This window comes from Atractosteus spatula, chromosome 17 (genome assembly GCF_055471065.1).
Source record: "Atractosteus spatula isolate fAtrSpa1 chromosome 17, fAtrSpa1.hap1, whole genome shotgun sequence".
NCBI lineage: Eukaryota > Metazoa > Chordata > Actinopteri > Semionotiformes > Lepisosteidae > Atractosteus > Atractosteus spatula.
Window position 1 is genome coordinate 7,017,372 of NC_142722.1, and position 24,564 is coordinate 7,041,935.

Here is a 24,564-nt window from a genome sequence, read left to right on the forward strand (position 1 = left end):
TCGGATCCTTGAGTGAGGTACTTCAATTGAACTGTTATAATTAAAAACCCCAGTTGTGTAAACAGGTTCAAATGTAAGCTGCTTTGGATGAAAGCATCAGCCAAATAAATTAGTTTCACTGATTGAGTGTAACCTGAGCTTCCAAAGTCCTGTACTAATTTTGAGCATGGTAAGTTTATTTTTACATTTAGATTTGAGGACTGCTTTCTGCAGCCAAATTCATTCATTATGGTAAATGGCTGACACAAAAGTAGACAGACTTTCTTGTCCCATTTCAAAACAACACAGCACCTTTTCAATATACATTCACCTATGAAAAGCTAAGCAGTTTGCACCTACTACAGATAGCAGGAGACCTGGTCTCATTACTGCAAAGGAGGAAATAAAAGTTGATTTTTAAGGAGCTTTTGTTGTGAGGCAATTGTGATGTCAGGAACTTGACAATAGCTAGATAAAACACTAAACCAATAAGCCGTTTTGATATGATTCAAGAGCTTTCTTACAGAGTACAGCTAAAGTCTCTCAGTAACAAAAAAAAAAGGACAAACATTCCTGACAGCTTGTTTAAGTCATCACATTTAAAAAAATCCTTTGAAAGTGCCTCGATGACAGTATACAGAAGCAAAAGTCAGGTTCTGTCAACCCAAAAGGCTGGAATAAACACACACAGAGTCTTCCAAATAACAGACCTTCTTTGACATCTAACAACCTGAAAATACTGCCTGTTTAAATATGAATTCCATTAAGTGGTGTGAAAGCCTAGAGTTAATGGAATATCCACATAATTACTGATGACTTGACAGGTTAATCGTGTAAGCAGATGGGTTGTGACAAATTGATGACAAGCATTTAGTGATCTTACAGTTTGTCATCTGAGTTGGGAACAAAAATGAAATGAATATGACAACATCCGACTACACAACAAGCCCAGTGGACACACAGGTGCAATGTCATTGGATGTACAGAGAATGAGAATGTGGAGGTGACATTTTCCTTCAGCTGTGGGATTTACAGTGTTCTATTCCATTGTATTCAACACACTACCAGCATAAGGAATTTAAAATAGACTCATTTTGCTGAGATAAGACATGAAGCACATGGCGGGTTTTGACTCCAACTCAAAACCATGTTTTGAACCGTGAGCAATAGGCCAGGAATTTGCCAGAATCGCCAGCTCTTTCAAATTTGAAAGGAAAACCGTTTATGAAACAACATAAAAAATGTCTTTTCATGGTCACAACATAAAAAGTGACCATGAAAAGACATTTATACTACAACAGAAAGGACACCACATACGCCATACAGTTACATTCCAAAACAGCTCTGCAATTTATAGCCCACATCACTTCACAAAGCACAAACTAGATTACCAACTACAAACCCAATAATGCTACGTTGTCACTATCTATTTGGCATTCCGACCTCGACACTTTAAATCAGAAGCTTCTCCAATATATTTCATGATTTCAAAACTACAAAAAAAATGTTCTCCACGACGGTGTTCCAGTTGTTAACTTTACCACTAAAAGGGACGGGAAAGGGGTCATTTTAATTCTAAAGCTCCAACATATATTGCACATGATTCAGTAAGGCCGTGAAATGTAACCCTTCCGCAGGAAAAAAAAAGATACCGTGACCCTCACTCGTGTATACACACAAACCCATTCTAGGGTTTCATTAGCAAACAAGGGATGTTCCAGTCTCACAATTTAAGGTCACTTACACGTCTGAGAAATGGGCATGGGTTAATAAACAAAACGGATTCATTGGCAGGCAGATAACATTGTTCTCTTCAACAACGAAATACGATCGTAAAAAAAACTGTTCCAAGACGTCACGCAATAAAAAACAAATCGCTAAAATAAGGATTATATAGACAAACATCCAATCGATAAAATCCCGTTGTTCGCAGCTGTTAGCTCCCCAGAACAAATGTTTACACAACTGGATCACAAGCCGCAACACGGGTATAATAAACAGTCTTTTATTATCCACAAAATAAAATGCTTCTGTTTTTCAACACCTTACGACTATTCCGAGCCACTGCTACACGCGACAAAGTAAAACAAACAACGTGTATACATTTATAAATAAAACAAAAACTTTCGTCCGCTCAAGGGGGGAAAAAAACCCCAGGAACACAGTTTAAGAAAACGTGTTATGAATACAAATCTGTTTTGAGAGCCATCCTTACCTCCAAAGAATCCAGACTGATAAAGCTGGCAATGGCAAACCCATCAATAATATCCTCCTCTTGGGAGCTGGATTCCCGTCTCTTCCTCCTGGGGGGACGGGGTGTCCGGGCACAGGAAGGCAGATTCGGGTTTTTTTTCCCATTTTGAGGAGCCTGATCCCTGCCGGGACTCTGCTCCCTGTCTGAGCAAGTGGACGGGCTGTGGACGCGGGCATCCCTGCCCGCAGCCTCCCGTCTCCTCACCCTGTCCCTCTGGGACCTGGATCTCCGACTTTGCCTCAATTTCCCATCCATTGTAAAATCTTTTGACAGAAACTTGGAAAAAAAAAACACCCGGCAGGAGAAAAAAAAATAATAATCGCGGAAATAAAACGTGAATGGATTCCCCTTGCAATGATTACCGCGATTGCACAGAACTTCCCGACGATCCCACGGGGGAAAATACAGGCAGCTAATAGACACCGGTATATCTCAACAATTAAATCCACGGAATGACCTTGGATAAAAAAAAAATCTCCCGAAAAGAATAAAAAAAATAATAATCCACAATACAGCGAGTGAGCGATCCCAATGCTCCCGAAATCCAGCGCACACACACACACAAATAAAAATAAAAGCGATGCCTTCTCCTTTCAGGCAAGTGCAAAATTGCATATATATGTAATACACATCACTTGTTTTGCAACTTTGTTTCAATAGCAAAACAGAATATTAACGTCTTCATACCGCAGGCAACGTCGAGTAATCACATTGCTGCTGATCTTTTCCTCCAACCAATCCATAATCCAGCAGAAAAAAAAACGAAAAATATCCGTTCAGACAAATATGTGCTTTTAAAGGTAGGAAACTGATTTGCGGACAATACCTGCTGTACTGTATATTCGCAAGTTTCAGCTGTTAACCATCTCTCGCGGTTAAGTTGAACTGTTAAATTTGTAAGAGGAAAAAAAATGCCAACAACACTGGAATCCCTCAAGTCTTCCGTTTCTTTATCGCACTGTTTGCTTTCTTTAATTATGCACTTACTTATATTTTAAATCCTCCCCCCCTTCCCGTTTATTATCAAATCCCATCCATTTCCAAGGAAAAGAAATCTGCAGCTATTCCCAGGCCTGGAAGTTTTATAAATCCATTCTCGAAACCCGTCCTTGGTCGCTCGCCTGCTAGTAGTATAGCGTAATTTTCCCCCTTTTCTAGCAATGCTAAAGGTTTGATAAGTGCTCTTAAAGAGACAGAGGTGATTAAATCTCCTCTTCGCTCTTTTCCCTGTATCTGAAATTGGAGAGTCGGTGCAGCAAAAGCCCCAGAGCACAGATAACTGACGTAATTTCCGCCACCTCTGCATTCACCAGAGGAAGTGAGCTACTTTATTAAACACTTAAAATTACTCTCACCAACTTATTTCGCCTCGGAGGAGCATTAATGCGGGATACTTTGCATGCAGCCGACAGGCAACCTTCCTGTCCGAGGCGTTCAGCTATTTACATCAACCGTTTTTGTTTTAATTCCTCCACCATCGCATGCCAGCGGATGGGAAAACCGGAGCTTATTCTTCGACAGTGTTCAGTCGGTGAACCCGAGTTCGGCACACGGTTTGCTGTAATCCTTTAAAAAAAAAACACCGTCAGTGCCCGTGTGTATGCGCACAGCCCGTCTCACAGACAGGTTGATCTTCAGTCACTGGCATTCTTCTCCTCTTCGCTTTTGTCCATATCGTCACGTAACCGCCTTTTCTCCAATAGAAAGCTTTCAGTCAAGCCAGGTGACAGAAATGCCTTCACGAAACAGATACTATATCGTACAGTGGGAACGCTGCTGTGTCTTGCTCCCGTAGCGTGATTCCACGTACACATTGCATGCTTGCATAAAGCATATTATTATCCAACCTCGATCATTATAGACGCTGTTCTGTCTGCTGCCGGCTGCCTGCGCACGGATATTGTGTGGACCAGGTTGCGTTTTTGCCCCGGTTACCACTGCGTTTCGATTACTTGTACTGGGCGGGGGGTGTGAGTTCATGGTCAATGTAATACAGTTAAACGAAACCACCGAACTGGAAAACACCGTCGATAACGCTGAAGCCTGTTAGCGGCGGACGCTACTGCACGAACCTGAAATATTACTAAAAAAAAAAAGCTGTGTTTTCCCACAGCGTGACATTAAAATGTCTTGTTCTTGTCACAGAGCTTGGTTTATGTTTGTATGCAAGATCCACTGCTCCCCGACTTCAAGGGAAATCATGGAGTTTAAGACTAATTGTTTCAGGTTAACACATAATGCAAAAATTAAAAAAAAACACTGATATGCATCCTGATTAAAATAATTAGAAATGCACCAAGCTCTCCTAGGGAATAAATATTTCAGATGACTACCCAAAGCTGATGTTTGTTCATGTTTTAGGATTGATTTTTTTTTAATGATCCAACGAATCGTTTTTGAAATTTATAAAAGGCTAATCAAAATGTAACATCAGATTATTAGGACTCAGATATTTGCATAGATTTTCCATTTTAATAAAATGTGAGTAGGTGTAAAGAATTTCTCATAATAGAAGACAGACAGAGGTACCTTACATGAAAGAGCTGTATTGGACTCGCTGCTAAGCTGCTCAGAAATTTGGTTAAGAAATTAGGGCCAGTTCTTTTGCATCCACTCTTAACTCCCATTGTCAGCTGTTATACTGTTGCAGGCATAACACAAAGTTCAAGGGGGAAAAATAAACTATTTGTTAAAATAAAGATCATAACCCCTTGTACATTGGTGTAAAAATGAAACAGGTCTAGTGTGTTTGCAGCCCAGAAAAACACAGTGGCCGAAAAAGACTCTGTTCCCTTAATTTCTAAGTTTAAATGAAGTTTAAATAATCTTGCAGCAGAAAAGACACAGTGAATGGTCAAATGTAGATGTAGCAGCTCCACTACACGGACATATGTTCCACTGCTAAATTCTAAAACAGAGAATGGACTCCTGATTTTTTGCTTCTTTCTTGTGCTATATAAAACAGTGCCATGTGTCTTTGTAAAAAGTATACTTTATAGTTGTATACTATAGTTTATAGTTGTATACTTTATAGTTGTATACCTTTTGATACTTTAAATTAAACTTTATAGTTTTTTTTAGAATTAAAAAAATTGCCACTGAGTCAATGGCAAAAAACACCACACTAATTTTAGGAGGTGTGTTTATCACAATAAAGATTAATACAAATTCTGTGCCTGAGACCTGTTTCTGTTCATTTTGACATGGAAAATAATTATCATGTTTACCAGATGGCACCAAACTGAATATCATGTATTTTTGCTCTTAATACTACTAAATGATACTAAATTATCATCAATGGTGGAATGAATTTAATGAAAGTGGTAGAGTACAATAAAAGCTGGCAAGAGTCTTACCACATATTGACAATTTGTATAATTTTATTTCATTTTTTATTGTTTGTGCACATTTTCTACATTTAGTGAATTAATTGAGCACACAGGGGGACCTGACATTTACACTACTCTTTAAAATGATGAGAGCAAAGCTGACTAATACTAACCATTCCTTAGACTGAAAACTGTGTGAGCATTACATCTTCTGAAGAGAGAGGCAGTTGAGTTTTGTGGAGGGAATACTGCTGCAGATTGAGTCACTTACACTGGGATTAATCAGTTTTTAGAGTTTCAGCAGATTTTATCTTTTTGGTATATCTGTTTTCTCAGAGCAGCCTGGACAGAAAGTGTACAGTAAATGCCACCGTCCTCGTTTACTAAAAATCATAAGCCAGGCTAAAGAAGTAAGCAGAACACATTTCACCTGCTGACAGTTCACATCCATTATTAACCAGCTAGTGGCGTAAGAACAAGGTTTTTTTTACAGTAGGTATAGTTCAAATATAAGCTGTACTGTATATCATATTTATTGTAATTCATGTCTCCCTTAACTGTAGCATAGTGATTTTCTGCTCAAAACAGCCAAATGTCCTCATTTCTCTGCACTTCATTGCAAATATGTAAAAACAATAATCCATCCATTGATGATCTTGGCTTGAAAAATGAAAATGCATAAAGCGTGTGCAATTTCTTTTTGAAGAAGTTAGTTCAGTTTTCAAACAAATTGGTTGGCATTTATTTGTCATCCAAGACTCAAGAGCACAGTTTCGCAACGTTTCGAAAGTCCTCCTGTAAACTCATCCGAAAAACAGAAACCCATCTGGCGGTCTTTCTTCCACTAGAAGCAATGTGATTTCTTTGCAGTTTTTAGAGCAAGTGTCACACTATTCCTTTATTTCAGTGATTGCATTTGGATTCCATTTGAGAAAGGCCAATGGCTGAAAATTGATTCTGAAAACTGGTGAGGGCAAAAAGTCCAGGAAACCAATACACTCCTTTGCCTCTTTCTCAGTGAAGTGGTTAGTGTAAGCCTATATTAGTCTGTGGGGCTTTAAAAGATTTTATGAATATTTGTGGTGAGCCTTACTCCAGTGAGGTACTTTTGAGACATCCCAAATCATGCCCTGCTGTTTACCTAAAATGGAGACCCATGGCTTGTATTCCGATAGTGATTTCAGCCCTATTAAAGACTTACAGAAATTAAATAATGGCGGCTTGTGCAATCTGGAAGCAATTTTGCCATCTGTAGAATATCTGAGGATTTTAAATGGATTTTTTTTGGCTGTGGTTGGGAGGCTCTTGCTTGGAAGCTTACCCCTGAGCTGGAGGTTTCAAAAAGAAAAAGTGACCCGATACGATTTTGCTCTCTCATTGGTATGAAAGAACTTTTTCATTATTGCAAACCAGAAGCAGAACAATTGTGTTCAGTGCTTCTCCGGGTTGCCAAATTCTATTGTGTTGTGTTGATTTCATGGTCAGGTAATAGAACTGTTTGAAATTGTAGCTGGACATCCACATCATTCTCAGCCTTACACTGTACATGATCAGAGGCAACTCACACGCTCTGTAGAGAACACAATAGCCAATTGGGATAGCTTTTTCCCAGATTCCAGGGTTTATTATAGTCATATTAAAATGAGCAAATTTGAAAAGCGTCACTTTGACACTTAATACAAATGCCGCCATTAAAAAGGAGTATCAAACCTTTTTCTCCTGGAATGAAGTTCAACCCTGTTACTCTAAAATGTGATAAGTCAATTTCTCAAACAGAAAAAAAATAATCTTGGTTTTCCTCTGTTGTGATAAAATGGGTAACTGATCATCTTACTCCTTAAGTGAAGAATCATTTAAAGGCCTCTAGACGCAATCACAAATCTATACCCCCCCCCCATCCTTTCAGCTACATTATCCTTGGTTTCCAGTTCTGTACATGGCTGAAGGTTACTAAAAATACGTTTTGGACAGCTTATGGTAAGAAATAAGAATAGGAGTAGGGGCAGAAATAGCATCCAGATGTTCAATGGAAATTCTGAGCTGAGCATAATAACATCAAGATAAACATGACATAAACTGACAGAGGATTGTGGAGGAAAGAACCCACCTATCAATACGAGGATCTCTAACAATAAATCTCTGGACAGAGTTTTATCTTTTACATATGTTATGCTGTGCAGGTACACTCTGCTGTACATCAAATAGCTTTTTAAGAGCACCCCCACTCTCTTCAAAATGCCATAGATGTAATAATTCAGAAAGAAGATTATTGAGTGGACTGATAGGTATCTAAGGAAGTCTGTGCTGAGCAGTTCAGAGATTAACATTGTTGGGGTTTTTTTCAGGTTGCTCCTTGATTATCAACATCTGTGGACTAAAGGTACTTCTCAGTCTTATTTGAGGAAACCCTTCTTTGAAATCCTTAGGTGTACATTTTACTGACACCTATAGAATGGGTTATATCACAATCGAAGGTATTCTTGCAAAATGAACACCATTTAATCTACCTTCATAGAAAAACTGAAACAAGTTTACTTTCTCTGAAAAAGTGTTGAAATAAATAAAAATATTTTATATAAAACCAAAACGCAAGGTGTATATATAATATTATACACATGATTCTAATTTTGTCATTTCACTCTGCTGAGACGAGGGACCGTCTAAACAGTTCTAACTGGCACTTATGTGTGTAATATGGCTCATTTGAGTCTAATTCTTCACATAACTCATGGCGACCGCATGCTTTCCAAATAAAATTGGAGAAATGGTATTGAACAGAACCTAATCATATAGATATTGTATTGTTGGTGCTCATAAAAAACCCCAACTTTGATACAGTGTTCGTGCTGTATCAGCAGTACTGCTCGCAGGAGGTCTGCCGGTTGGAGTACAGATAGGACATCTAAGCATTAACAGAGTCCAATTTTCATCAAAACATTTAGACGAGAGTAGAGGTGATTTTGCTTTCCTTTTATGTGCTTGATACATTCCTACTCTGCATTTTTTTTCTGTGTCCTTATACTGTGAAGCAGCCAGCGCAAAGCTTTAAATTAAGAGATTAAATGCTGTCTTCCTAGCAATTTACCCAACTCGAAGCAAGGCTCTGCTGACCTCTGCAAAGCTTATTTCCAATTACTGGCCAATATCAAGCTTTCTTGTTATAGGAAACTCCGTGAATTAACAATCTCAGACGTCTCATGTCCCTTCGGTGAATTCTGTTCTTCCTGATTAGGGCTTTATGATTAATTTGCTTAATTGCGCTGCAGTTTGAAAACAGGAGAGCGGTAATGACCTGTGACGACAAATCTCCCTGTACCTTAATTCCAAATTGACACTAGCACATTTCAGGAAGCATAAACCGACGAGCAGATAGACACGCAGAAAAAGTGAGAAACAACAGAAATTTTCAGTACGGTTTTAATCCTCTTCTCTATACGCTAGAAGAAGGATGACTAGTTAGCGTTTTGTCGGAGTGAACGGAGAGACTCAACAGAAACCCGCCTGAGGCTGAACTAGCCGTATCTGCCTTCAAGCAATCCGTCTTGTGTAGTATCTACCTGCTACATGCAGGCAAACATCATTCACTGCGCGACAGCTTGTGAAACGTTAAATGTCCTACTACGTTTAAAACTAACGTAAATTCTCGCCCTTGCGAAGCAACATTCAAATTCTCTGAACAATGTTTTTGTTTTTCCAAGAGCCCTGCCGGCTTTTTCGTGCCTCATTTTTTGCGTTCGCTAATGACATACTGACATGTTCTTTAGATGATGTGAATGCATCTGGCACAATAAAAAGTTGATTTCTATATGTTGACTTCAGGAAACTTTAAAGGTGCTAAGAACTCACTCAGGGTTACACTGAAGTAGCTGGAACTTGCTCCATAAGGAATCGCTCAATACTTTCCAATGTTATCTGTCGGTCTTAACAGCAGTAATTTGAGTCCACTGTGACACTATTAAAAAAAAACAGTTGATTTTGACATTATTTATTGGCTTTCAAAAGAGGATATGTTCTCATTTGTTCTCTGCACAGTGGAGCATTAGAGCTGCCAGCTGCCAGTAATTTTATTAACATACTGTAATTGTGAGAGTGTACTGGACGGCCATTCATACCTGAAAAAAGCATTCATGTAAGCAGTGAAAAATTGGCAGTGCGCTGCTCATTTTATAACAAGTGGAATTTATTGGCAGAAACTGAGAATAACCTACTGTTCTCGAAGAAAATTAAATTTTTATTACCGATATCATTTGTGCTGAAATTAGGCCGTTGTGTTACTCTCATATGTTCAGGCAGGGGACTTTACCAAGATAAATGTTATTAGAGAGAATATAATTATTATAAAGTGTGAGTCTTGTAGGGAAGAAAAGAGGGGGGAAAAGTAAGGGTAACTACTTCTGGCAATGATGTGTGTCCTCTGATGCTAATTGCTTTTTTGAGCTATGTGCTTGATTAATTGCTGATTGAGTGGTACCTGGAAACCTACAAAATTATTGTCCTTGGAGAATTAAGTTTCCCATGCTTGACATAGACCCCGCCTGCACACACACACAAACTCAAAAGGACCCCTGAACTCGAGAACAGTGCTTGAAACATTCAGATTAAGCTGCACCCATGTATCCCATCAAATTCTGTGGTCTTAATGCTTATAAACATATTGGTTACTTTCCTGTTGCATTTTATGTGGATGACTGCAGCCCCTCACAATTTCAGCATCTGACCTCATGGCTTGTCAAACCATGGGGTTTTAAACCTTAAAATTTAAACCTTTTAAACCTTAAATTTAAATTGTAAATAGGAGCTGGAGCTATTTTCTATGCACTCCTTCAGGCAATTGCACTGAGTGTTGGCACTATGAACAACCCATGCTATTGACTGGCATTTTGGAGGAGAAATAACTAATGCCAAGCAGTCTTCTTCTGACAAACCTCACTCACTGATGCAATCTACCTGGAGTGGATTCAAGTGGTAATTTCAGGTACAGTTTTGAATGTTAACTGTATGTAATACTTTAAAGACATGAAAAAATATTATTATTTTAAATAATCTTATTTTCTGTTCTCTAAAGAAAATAATGTGGTTTTAAATTCCTGTCATGAAATTGAAGCTATTAATTAAATTATTGTTGTTTCAGAGCTTTTATCTGCTGAGCATTTTAGGTTAGGCTTAAAACCTGTAGGGCTAGACTCTCTAGGACCAGGAGAAAGGCACAATATGCTAACAGTGAAGAACACATTGCTCCTTTGGCTGTTTAAATGTGAATCTGGTCAGTCTGCACTAAAGACTTCAAACTTTTCTCTATTGTGAGTGGCACATTGCTACTTTTTTGGAAGTACAATAAAGGGTTTTATTGATTTTGTCTAGGAGTGTTCCTCTTACAAACACTGCAGTAACAACACTTTTGCCTTTCTTGTCTTATCAACAGAAACCATGTCAACGTGGCGTTTCATAGAAATATCTGCAGATCAATACGACTCCAGCACACATTATAGATTTCCTAGCAGAAGGGATAATCAGAGGTCCTCCCTCTAGACAGTTGAATGATCTCGCAAAACACAACAGGTTGAACTATATTTACTAAATTTGCCATGACAGAAAACGCAACTTCCATTTCACACTGGAATCTAAGCAGACACATTGCTGGGCTGATTAAGAGCAGAGAACGAACAATCACTCTTCCGTTCCCGAAGCGACTTATCTTCAAATGTTTGAGAGGCTGCCAAAGCAGTTTCTAGTAGAAATTTATCAAAATGTTTTCCATCACTGCTTTGATAGTTGGTGGTGTTGCATAGTGTAGGAGGTAAGTGTTTGGACTCCTGACTGAGGTTGTGGGTTCAAGGCCCTGCTGCAGACACACACTGCTGTTGTACCTTGAGCAAGACACTTTAATGGAGTTGCTCCAGTCCACCCAGTTAACCTGTATAACTGGTGAAGAGCATTGCTGAAGAACAATAGAATCACATGCTCTTTTGTTCACTAAACACCATGAAAACTACAATAAACTCTAGTCTGTTGAGTCATTATATCTGTGGTATGGCCTTTACCTTTGATGGATATTAACTGTATATCTGGATAAATGTGTGAATCCATACGTCCATGTTCATCTTCAGTTCTGTAGAACTCATGCTTTCCCATCAGTGCTTGTCAGTTCGAAATTACATCCATTACAGCATTCCTCACTACTTTAGTATAGTTTCTCTTTTAATATGTAGAAAAAGAAAAACTGAAAATCATTCTTTGCTTTTTTTGAGAGTTGGAGGATTGCACTAATCAGAAGCACCTATGACTTTCATTGTGAAAGGTTTAGGTTGGCAGGTTTCTAGTGTTTATACCATGCATTTGCTATCACTTGCCTCTCACCATGTCCCCATGGTGTGCAGAACACTTATGCATTGATCTACAAAGCTTTACGCTGCTATTACCACGATAAACCACAGTATACGTTCATAAGAGTCAATTGCACTAATTGCATAGATGATCTGATATTTGTCTTAGGTTTTAGACCTTGACACTTTCCACTCTCTCCCCTCAAAAAGCTGCATGACATGTTCACACCAGCACATTCAGTAGTATATTCTGATTCGGAGGGAAAAAAAGCTGTAAATCCGTTAGCAAGAACATCTTGACACGTTGAAGAGCCTCTTCAATCTGCCTGTAATTAGCACTCGAGGCAAGAAGAACTGGTTTTAGCGGCATTCACACGAGAGGCAAAACATGAGGACAAGCAAACTGATGGGGATGCGCAAAGCGTTATTTTTTAATGTCTCGTTTTCAGTTGCATCTCTTGTGAATTCTGGAGTAAGCAGCAGGCACTTTTAAAAAATTGCCAGCAAGCACTTGTTACAAACATTTCAAACGTTATACCATATACTGTACCTGTATATGAGTATAATGACAATAAACTTGAACTTGAAACGTGAAACTTGAACTTGAAACAAAAGCTAGCATTAACCTAAGCGACATTTCCACTACAACACTTTGCAGTCCATTACAGTTACATTATGACAACTGTGACACACTGACCGAAGTCTTGTGCTGATACATCAGATCTTTGAGTGTGTACCTCTACTAAGGCACTAAAACAAATGGAAATGTCAGCACAGAAATCCAATAGGTAGACAAGGTGGGCATGTCCTATTCAAAGTAAGGACACAGAGCATTAAAACCATTCATTCAACTTAATGAAGCGCTGCCTAACCATACATTAATGTTTGTATGTGGGCAAGTTTCAAGAAAAAAAGGGACATCTCACCCATCCTTTTAGAAAGACAGGTACTGCAGACAGATATGTTCCTTTTGGAGATCTCCTAGTGAGAAAGTCTTTCCTTCCCTTCAAGTTTTTTTTTTATACAAGCATTTTAGTGTCAAAAATGTTCAGATGTCTTTTCCAGTACATCTATTGCTGCCTTATTTCTGCTCCATATGGCACAGATTACATCAGTGTCTGAAAGGTGACTAGGGCTGTTCACATTGATTCTAGCACACAGGAAAAGATGATAGTGCACATTCCTACAACAGAAACCCAGTTCCCTTGCTGCCCAGTAAGATAACATCAAGCAACTAAGATTTCCTAATTATAAATTATACGTGTTTTTGTGAAAGCTGAATTAAAAATGGAATAAAAAGATAAAAATGAAGATACCTTATTTAATTTTTCTGGGGGAGAGAGGACAGTGTAACATGGCAACAATGTCTTTGTACTTATACCTAATTAGTTTAAACTGGATGAAATTATTTAGTCTTCTGGTCTAGTTTGCATGCTGTTATCGCCAAAAGAAAAAGAAACGTTGTGATTGTCCCACTTTACTATAAGTGCCAAATCACTTCTGCAGTGCTATATTTCTGCACTTGTCATCTCTCTCTCAAAGCTGATATCTGTCACTATTGAGGTCAAGGTCTTTCTCTTGTCCTTATCAATCTATCCTCATTGGTCTCTGTCGCTGCTTCATTGCCCAGTCAATGGCCAAACCAGGGAACATCTGGTGAACATTACCCTTGGGAACTATGCATGCTGTAGCAAAGAGTGGTCTGATATGTATAATGGAGAATTTGATGGAATTTAATTTAGCCATAAATCATAGATATTGGGGAGTAGGTTTGAGATCAGAGATTCCGTTTAGCATGCAGGGGAAAAAAATATATAAAAATACGAGTATTCATCTCAAATACCATCTGGGAGTAAAAATAAAAAAATATATATATTTTTAAACCTCACCTTTCACTAGAGTAAGATTTTCTAGCTTGCAGACACAAACGTTTTTATGCCCTGAAATGGAAAAACATGCCTTAAGTGATGAGACATTGGGGTACAAATGAAAGGCTTAAGACTGAAAATTAAAAGCCAGTAAAATCAGTTAGCATTCAAACAGAAATGTTTAACCAAGCATAAAATACTCATTGACTTATCACGGTCTCATTGGTTTTGCTAGCCCTTGCTTAACAAATAGCACTGAACAGATAAAAAGCACAGAGCCTTTCTCGAACACTGTATCTCCATTGCAACAGCATGTAACCTTGTTATGCAAATACCATAATGCATAACATCTCAAGCCAAACAGAGAATTTGTATACTCTCTCTGTTTTGTCTACAGGAAGAGTAGACACTATAAAAGCCATGCTGGGAAACCGACCTGAGTTGGGGATCTTGGCTGAAATAACACATCCACCTGAAAAAACTGACCCAGACAATTCAATCATCTCCAGGTGAATATAACCTGTCTGTCTTGTTATGTGTTATACTGGCTCCAGTATGTAGTTTAACCAGCCTGTTGCATTTGTGCAGAATGAGTGTCTGTACCAAAAGGAAATGCAGACCCTGAATTCAAAATTGTTATATTAATATCTCTTGGAATTCAAAATCATCAGTAACTACAATCTGCTGTTTTTTTCAGCTTGAAATACAGTGTGGTTTACAAAAACCCCAATGTATACAAAATATACTGTAATTATGGTACAATGCCACTATTTGCAAATTAATACATTTGAAACTGCAATTGTTATTGAGTTGCACGTAGAACATTCTGAACGCCACGCCCTTTGTTTCAGACTGTTAAATTCAACAATTGTTTCTAGTGTTTTTAAAAATGTTGCATTACCTGCTGAAAACAAATGTTTGACCTCTCTTCTCCTGCAGCATTTCACACAATTTGGCCAGGCAAAAGGACAGCTGGTCAGCTCTGTGCTCAATGTGCCATGCATATAAATACTGAATCTTGTTGGGCACTTTGTCTGTATTTCTGCAATTTGTGCCGCTTATTTGCTGGAGAAAATAACTCTTGTTAGCTAATTGCCTGATAGATTCAAGCTATTAACTTACGCGATTAAGTTTTGCAGTGCTGCGTTATAAAAAACGCAGACCATGTTAAAGGAATTTATTTCCAGTTATTAGTCAGTTTCTGATGTTGGTAATGGCCTGTTGACATTTGTGATTGTGCCATCTGCTAAGCTTGACGGCTACATTCTGGAACAGATTACAGAGTCTCAAGCTCTGTTCTCTTTTTACAGCTTGAAGGAATAAAAATTGCATCTTCGATCAGAGAATATGTTGGCAGATCAAGAATTCTGAGCAGCAGAATAACGACAAGTCTCTTTGTTCTCTGCCACACTCATAAGGAAAATCCAAACATTGTACCACTTGCACTGACATTTATAATTTAAAGCGTTTCTAATGGCACTGAACAGAAGGGATATAATCTCTAAATTCTAAAAACTTTAACATGGGAGTAAAACAGGAGTGGACATGAAAAAGAAAGGAGTCAGACATAATTTTCCATGAAAGAGCTACAGATATTGGATTTGAAAGCAAAACTTTGGAAGGATACAAGTGAACATTGTAAGTCTTCAGACAGTGAAGAAGTGCTCTTTAAGCCATTTAGTGTACAAGAGGGGGCTATAGGTTAATTATTTTTTATTTATAACTTTATACAAAATGCAACACACATTTGTGTGAATCTCAGAGTAATTTGCAATCATTGAACATCATTTTAAGTGATAAGCTTACATGAAACATTAACAACTCACATTGACAAATCTGAGGAATTGTGAAGTAGAGTTTAAAGAAAGAACATGTAATGCTCACTGGAGTTAGTTATATATTTTTAAAATATTCTATAATTTATGGATCAATAAGGAAGGGTATATAAGTAATAATGCGTAAAACAAAATGGCTTCCCCACATAGTACTCTTAAACATTTCACTCAACCTCAAATGCACTGAAATCTGTTTAACCCTGCTCCTCACAACTTTCACAAAGTAATACTGATAATCTGACACTGGAAAAATAAAAGCAGTGGCTCTGGAAAAACCGACAACAGACAGACTTATTCACTAGAAGTGGTTTTAAAGAACAGACTGCTTTCATTATGATTTTTCAGCTGTCTAAAATTGTCGCCACTTATTGGAAAGAGGTAAAGATTCTCATTAAAACAAGAAACGCCAGCAGAAATTTTAGATCAGCATGTTTCAAGTCTTTTTTTCTTAATTGCACTTTGTCTGTATTTCTGCAATTTGTGCTGTTTATTTGCTGGAGAAAATAACTCCAGCTTTCTGGTAACTCCTAGAGTTCACCAAGGACCTTGCCTGATGTGTGGGGGGGATGTGTCTTAAAATGCACAGTAAAAATTAAAGGGCAATGAAAGGAAGAAAATATTATTCAGGACAAAATTTTCCAGTTGCTTGCCTCTCTGAGGGTACATTCATCCCTGACTGCAGACAGCTTGTTCCTTTACTAGGGTGTTTTTTTTTCTCTTTCCCTAAGATGAACCACTCCTCATTTCATTTACAAACATTAGAGTCTGAGATCAAAAGAGATCAAAAGATATTGCCTGCATTTTGTTCAGATTCCCTGTCCTTAGTCAGGAACTGAGCTTTGAGTTGGATAGACTACAGCCTCCATTGAGCCCTTGAAGCCAGCTTGATCCTAGCATCCCCTGAGGAGTCCCTGGAATGTGAGCGAGAGAGATGATGAGCTTTGTATTCTAAAGAGATTTGCTTTTCTCACCTCTTTTTTTACCTAGAGGCATTTTAGTGCTTTTAGTTTAAAACAAACAGCTCTGTCACACGAAAAGCCTGTTGTGCTGTAACTTCCAGATCTGCAGCAGAGAATAAGGTTTTCTTTGATATTCCAGGCACTTTTCTTCTTCTGAACAGTGTTAATTTTATAATGAAATAATTTCCACCCATTTCTTTAAAATCTCGTGTTCAAAATTGCTATGCATTTTATCGATCAATTACAGTAAATGTATTAAGGATCGCTTCCTTTCATAGTCTGTATCAGCCATTTGAAGGACAAGAAATAAACTTGTTTTAAACACTGACAGTATAATGACAACTTCATGGCACTTAATGAACGATTGTGAAGCAATGTACAATGTCTCATTGTCTCACATATTGCTGTATTGTTGCACTAGTTCCTTTCACAGATCTTACTGTAGGTACAGCATGTTGTTTTAAAACACAGTGGACCACATTGATTTAATTTCAATGACAGTCATCATAAAAAAGAACAAAAAAACATTAATTTTGGATCAGTTAATAATGGGGCAAGTCAGTGTGTCTTTTCACAGTTTGTGTCACAGAATAAATCAATAAACTTCGTATGAAGTTCATATGTCTAATGATAATATGAAATTCTGGTTGAAAGGCAAGTTGTGTTGTGAAATGAATGGTTTTATTTCAGAAACATGGGGTTGTTGTAGCCTCCTTTAATACACAATTTTGGTTGTAACATAGAGCAAAAACCTGGCATACTGGAGCAGCTTCACTTTAATACACAAACGAAGGACCCTCTCCATTTTCTAGAGGGTAATGAATCAAATGTCACAGATAACAAGAATCCTGTGCTGCTGATGTATTACTGTCTGGCTGCAGTCTTATCCTTTGTGAGTAATAAGCAAGGGATTACTCTAGTAATAAGCAGGGATACTTTCCATGTATGGTCTGTTATCATACAGCTAAACATATATTAAAGTTAAACTGTAGCATGAATGTCAAGCTGGGATATTGAGCTTCAACTAGAGATCTTGCTCTGTATCAATCTTTAGATTGCTGCGCCAAGTGAAGTCTGCATCTAAATTTAGTCCACGGTCAAAGGTTTTCATTAATTATAGATCCATCAGAATGTATCGGAGGCCTGCATTGATTGGACCTGTTCCCATCATCTGCTCTTGCACAATCTTGCCTCTGATTCTAAATCTGCAGCCTCTTTACTCCATTAGGCTGACAATAGCAGGCATGTCCTGAATTGTTACAGAGTGTCCAAAGGCAGCTGATCAATGCAGACTTACAGACTTTTTTTTTCTGAAATGAACCAGCAAAAAGACAAGATAATGGCAAAGAACAAAACCAAAAAAAAAATGCCCACAGGAGATAATGATTTGCAAGAATACGCACCGACCACCCTTGGAGATCATTTGTCTGAGGTGAAAGAGCTCTATTTGTAGTGCTCTGCTTCCTGTTTTGTGCCTCGATCATATAGAAAATTCACCACCAGAGAGTTATAATTATGAGCTCTCACCACAACTCCAAAATTAAAATAGGAATGGTCCTTGTGGGTCTGGATAAAGTTAGAATTATGAAATTTGTTGTCCTTACAGCACAAATGAGATAAATTGCAAAGAAACAAACTGCATAATAATGATTTCAACTTTCGTTGTATATCTTGATATTAAAATACAGGGCAAACCTTGTCTAAACTGAATGCTAAACAGTTTAAAGCCCATGACTTTAGCACAGTTGACTGTAGGAAAAAATATCTTCAGCTGTGCATCGTTCTGACTACGTTCCACAGAAGAATGGAGTAGATATTTAATTATACAAGGAAACAGGGGGAAAATACAAATTTATAAATTAGGGTTGTACATAAGTTGTGGGAAAACCGTTTCCCAAAGACCAATTTGCCACCATTGCTATGTGGCTGTCCGAGTGAATTCTCACAGCTGTGCACTCCACTGTGGTGACACAAAGTCCTGGAGTTAATGTAACTGATTACAACATGCAGTCGCCCTAGCCTTTGGTTCCTGTTTGACCCAGAGGTGACTTGGTAGTGTTGGCTTGCTTCATGCCTGAGTGCTCTGCACATGGAAGAAAAACTCACACTACTGTGTCTGTGTCCATTACTCACCGTGAGATACACGGCTCCATTTTAACACTTAGCTAGAATACTGGTCTCCCACTATTCTTAGTCTTTGTGTCAGTGTACTGTTCCCAGCAGATGCTGGAAATTGTATTTTGTTGTAAACCACAGTGTGATATTTGTTTTATGCTGTGTCCCCAATGAACTACAGAACAATTAATGAAGTTAATTCTCTTCTCCTCTATTCAGCTACATATGACAAATACTGAGCTTGCTGGCTGAAAAGCCATACTACCATGTGACCGTATCTATTTGTGTGAAACAGCGAAATCTTAAATTAGGTTGTGTGGGAGAGTGTAGGTGTTCACTACTTGGTAGAAAAGGAGAGCTGACATACATCAGGGCACTGACACATATCAGGGCACATGCAGTGGCAATTCAATAACCACAAAAATAAACCCATTCAATAAAAGAATAATATAAACGAATAGATCATTCTGACAGAGATTCACTTGAAATTTTGCAGCGGATGTAAATTTGAGCATGTTTTATCACTTTTGTTGCTGGTAGATGTCTATTAAGTGCAATAACTTTTTTCTTTCATTTGAATCTAGTTCACAGGTTTATTCACTATCTTATTGGTAGGCCAAAGAATGCACTCCCTTAATCTATAGTTTCTAGATCTATAGTTTCCGAACATTTGTAGAAAAGACATACAGTATACAGTACAACAAACTCTGTGCTACCACAGAGTTCTGTGTTGCCATGGGATTCCAATGTTAATGTACATAGCAACCAAAGTCTAATCTCATATTTCACCTCTTGCACTACTTTTATATCACCAGGAGTTGAGTTTATTAAATATTTAACTTCATTTAGACGTATTATATTTTGGTTTCATTTCCCTCTAATACGGTTCTCATGCCAACATTAGAGAGTTAGCATAACAATAACTCACATACCAGAACATCCCAAGTTCCAAGCCCAGAATAATCAGCTATATCAGGGTATTATGGAAAACTGACCTGGCAAAACTCACAGGATTTTCCGATTGGTTTTCCAATTGGTTGCACTGGAGTGGAATGTACTCTAAAGAAACTTAATGACACTTAATACTTAAGCTTAACACTACATGTTTATAATTTCCTCATCATATGATGGTTGTATCATTGTCAGATGTGCCCTTAATAGGCACTTATTTATGATAGTAATATAAGGGCTATCCTAATATTAAATGTGACTTAAGAAAAATCTCAGAGAGCAAAGTAACAAATACCTACATAAGTTTTAAATCTTTTTAAGTCTTGAAACATGGGTAAATAATACATTGTAACTACAGAAAAAAATGTTTTTTTTAAGCAGCCTAAAACACTTCAAACAAACACCTGGATGGAGATGTATCTACTGTATAATCAATAGCTCTCTAAGACAGGAGTGTTCCTTAATACTTTCCCCTGTTTAAGATAATACACGGGTTCACTTGTGGTTTAATTCATAATAATGGTCTGCCTTGTCAGGGATTTTATCAAAGGAATTCCCAGTGCTCCCCTTGTACACAGCAGCTCTTTACTGTGCGGGAAGCTGTGCTTTAGAAAAGTAATCTCTGTTTGAAATACTGGAGGCAAAGTCAGAGTTTAAACACAGTTAAGCAATTATGATTCTAGTAATGCTCCAGAAGCAGCCAGCTGTTTGCTAAAGCTACAATAGGGCTGTTTAGACTCCACAGTGTGAGAGCGTCAATCCTTGTTGCCTTGACCTTGTGAAATGGAGAAGTGAGGCAAAGACAGCATTTAATGATGTTAGCCTGCTGTTGCATGGCACCGGATGGATTGCCCCAGCTAATCAAGTATTATCCATCTTTCCTTGAAACTAACAATAGAAAACAAACAGGTGTACACTTTGCATTTTAAGGTTGTCTATGTCATGTCTTTCCAGCTGCAGAAGACATGACCTGATCATGTATTTTCACCATCATAAACATCATAAACAGGACACTTGGGCTGCATTGGGAGTAAATGAGCATAATTGAATTAAGGGAGGATTTGGGGAGGTCAGATTGTTTAAATGCAAAGTGTAATTTAGCCAAGGCAACTGCACTTAATTCCCCTACTCTTTGGAACCATGCTATGGGATGTTTAATGACAAAGCAATCAGGACCTCAGTTTAACATTTGATCTGTATCACGGCGTTTCCTACATCACAGTGTCCCCCAGTCAGCATATGGAGGCATTCGTTCAGAAAACGTTGTCCAGGGGGAAGAACAACACCTATAGGACCACCGTATCCTTTATTACAGCAACATGATTTTCCTTAGAGGTCTAGGCCAAGTCTTGCTTAGCTTCCAGGACTGGGAAAACAGGTGGTAACATTGTTATCAAGACAGGTCTTACTTGTTTATCTACAGTTTGACTGCTTTCATGTTTACCAGTGGGAGGAGTGACCTTGACTGTTGGCTTCTTCACTTACAGGGAGGGACATCCCTCAGGGGCCATCGCTCAATGGGAACTCTAATGAGCTTTGATGGTTGTTCCTGTAATTAATAATGAAACAGAAAAAAAATCCCTAACACAACCGTTAGGGGTCTTGAAGCTTTCTTCTATACTTCCATTCCTTCATGCATGCCCTCCAGTGCAGAGGAAAGGTCAGTCTACAGATCCAGCACCTCTGTAACCTCTCTCTCGCCCCTGATCAGCTCAAAGTGTGCTGCACTGAGGGCTGTCAGCAAGTCCCCACCCTGAGCTGTCTTGTCTTGAGGTCTGTCACAATGTGATACATTTTGTAACCTACTGATATTGACGTTTTTCAGTATTGTAAAACAGAAGTGTGGTAACCAAACTATTGGACGGTAAGGTAAGGGATCCCAAAGCACACCTGCAAAATTGCGTTTCGATAACATTCAACCACGTCAGGCTCGGAGAGTCTTGAAATTAGAAGTGCGTGCCCCTTTTGCCACTGAATGGAATCTCGAATGCTTCCAGCCACCCACTTGGAATGAAATGACAAACCAGACAGCTTTATTGCAGATTCCTACCCCATCATTTATCTGTGCAGTTGGTTTTCAACATTAATCACTTACGCGTCTTAGAGAAAAGCGACGTCGACAAGAATATTTCAGACTGCATCACCCTGTACTTATGCTCTGCAGGAGAAATGCCAGAGTCAGTGAGCGTCACTCTGCTGTGGGTAGATGATGGTTATTGCTTCATGCAACTCACACTCGTTGGTGTCAGCATTGCTATATCTTTGCAAGCGATCACGGAGCCTTCCTTTTTAAAGGTTAATGGAGGGATAATACTAAAAACACGTCAGGTGGAAGGAAGAGAGCAAAGGAGCTCAGTACCTCTGTCTTTCAGTGAAGGTGGTCTTCAACACAAGAGCTGCCACTGCTGTGCGCTTCCCTCCCTCCGATCCCAGCTCCCACCCCCAGCGACCTCTCTGAGGCAGCCGGTCTCTAATTAAATAACTAAATTATTTTTTTTATTCACGTCAATTGAGTTTTCTCTACATGCAGATTTTAGCATAACAATGACAAACAACGCTTGGCAGAAAAGGTGGATAATAGCTCGCATAAAGAGCTCAGCACAATATTGATTCATTCATAACTCACTTGCTCTTTTTTCTCTCAGCATGGTTTCATTATGTTTTTTTTGTTAAAGCTATTAACCTATGTTTAGAAAATTATTATGGACGTTACCAAATAAAACAAACAAGCCTTAATGAGCATTTTGATGAAAGACATTAATAAGCCTAATTGAATATTGAAGCTCAGATTGCAGATGAATAAACAAAAATAATATTTTACAGTTACATTCTGAAAGCTTTGTAACAGGGAGTAAATTTACACAAGCAATATGGAAAAAAAGCAGACTAATAAATACCTTTTAGTCTCCTATCAGCATAGACAGTATGCTTTAAATGATGAGCAGTTGTGTCAATATGTGCTTAATTTTCCATGCAAAAGGTCAATTATGGCATTATGTCTTTACCATCAAAACCTCCCCATCATCTTTCGGAATGTTATTAGCAGGTGCACTCACCTCTTTCTTCTCACATCCTCATTGTTCCAGAGAACATCGCCTTATTGTAAATCTTTCAAAATGTTCCTGGCAGGGCTCTGATTTTGCCACTCTCTAAGGCTAGGATCATTCTGTCCCAGCTCAGAATGAGTTTTTCCCAGCGTGCAGTTTACAGAGTGGAAAAAGACAGAAGACAACTGTCTTAGCAATCAATGGACTGCTAACCAACCATTCATCTTGTCATAAAAAAAAGAGTACAACTCTGTCAGTCCTGAATTCCTTGATATGGCCAAAGTGAGGGAAATATTTAGTTTGTGTGAAGGAAAGTGCTGCAGGCTTGATTGCCCCTCCAAGGCAAAGCACAGCGAACAAACTCAGTGGGTAACAAACAGCCTTTGATAGCTACCAGGGATTAAAGATGGATGCAGTATCAGGATTAACCAATAGATTGGAAGATAATTGACAAAGGGGTTTACACAAAGGTGTAAAGGAAATGGGCATCAACACTCGCTCAGGTTTGAATAGGAGCCCTTGATTCTCTGTAATGACATCGGTTAAGCTTTGAAGAGTGCAGTCTGAGTTTTCAGTACCTTGTCTTCTGAAGGTTTATCTTGGATTTGTCTTTTGCCAGAGGTGGGCAGGGCAATGATTATACCTTATCATACCTTTCTGTACTCATCAAATTTGTCATTAACTCACTATGTTGTGCCTCACTTTAGGCAGTATTTACCGTGGTATACCACTTCAATATTTTATTTTAACGGCCTACTCAAATATCATAATTAAATGCTTGATGTTTTATCCTATCAAGCCCTTAGGATATACAGTATACCGCAACATTGCTTTAGAAATATTCATCAGTTTTTTCATTTCTTTTTTATTTTTCATTAAGCTGAATTATGTAGTCCTTTTACACCCATTATTACTGCCTATGGAGCTGTTTAGAGATGTTTAGATACCAGATATATATATATATATTGTGTTTGATTATTCACCTCAAGCCATTAATAGTATTATTATTTACAATTTCTATTACTGTTGCTGCATCCTACTGATATGTCAAGCTTTGCAATTCTTGAAGAGGGTGGCTATGATCTTTTTGAAATAGGTTTATCTCATAGACTGACAGTAGCAAAAGCTTGGAAAGACTTTGAATGAGATACAGGTCACATTATCCTGACTCATGAGGCTGATTGTGAAACCCTGAGCTGAAAGGCTAGCTCTTTCATTAGGGAATGCGGCACTGGATGAGCATAAGGAATAAACCCTAACCCTTATTCTTTTGCCTGAGTAATAAACAAAAACTTTGACATTGAACTATCGAATGTCCCTGTTCCACCAGTGATGACTGAAATAACGCTACCCATCCATCTCCTCACCGTTTAGTCCAATACAGTGATGTAGGGGAGCTGGAGCCTATCTTGTTAAGCAATGGTTGGAAGGCAGTATACACCCTGGACAGAACGTCAGTCCACTGCAGGTTACACACAGACACAGACAAACCCACACAACACACCAAGGCCAATTTTCTTAGAAGCCGATGGCTTAAGATTGTGGGAGGAAACAGGAGCACTTGGAGGAACCGACATGAACACAGGGAGAACATATAAACTCCACTCAGATAGCACCCCAAGTCCTTAGTTGAACCCAGGACCCCACTGGTACAAGACAGGAATGCTAAAACCATTCTTTTTATTTTCAATCTTCATCCCATATTTGTGTATCTCTTTCCATTGTCAGAGCTCTGCAAAGTTAATCTCACCGTGTGGCTTAATCTTAAAGGTTAATTTACATTTTAGTTCTCGCCGTTGACAAATCCTGTTATATTTTATGATTTTCCTACATACATCTCCTCCCTTCTTCCACCTACACTAAGACAATTTAATTTCCTTCCTCAGGCAGATGAGAGTAGAGCC

The 24,564-nt window shown here is 38.4% G+C and overlaps 1 protein-coding gene across 6 annotated transcripts in view; it reads right to left on the bottom strand.

Annotated features, from left to right (window-relative positions):
- fbrsl1 (fibrosin-like 1) overlaps window positions 1-3,564 on the bottom strand; it is a 301,951-nt gene extending 298,387 nt beyond the window's left edge. For all 6 annotated transcript variants that reach the window (XM_088935494.1, XM_088935496.1, XM_088935493.1 and 3 more), the window contains exon 1: window positions 2,195-3,564. In XM_088935494.1, the coding sequence (XP_088791620.1) occupies window positions 2,195-2,488 (294 nt within the window). In that variant the 5' untranslated portion in view covers window positions 2,489-3,564. The remainder of the gene's footprint in view (window positions 1-2,194) is intronic.
- Between the last annotated feature and the right edge of the window lie 21,000 nt (window positions 3,565-24,564).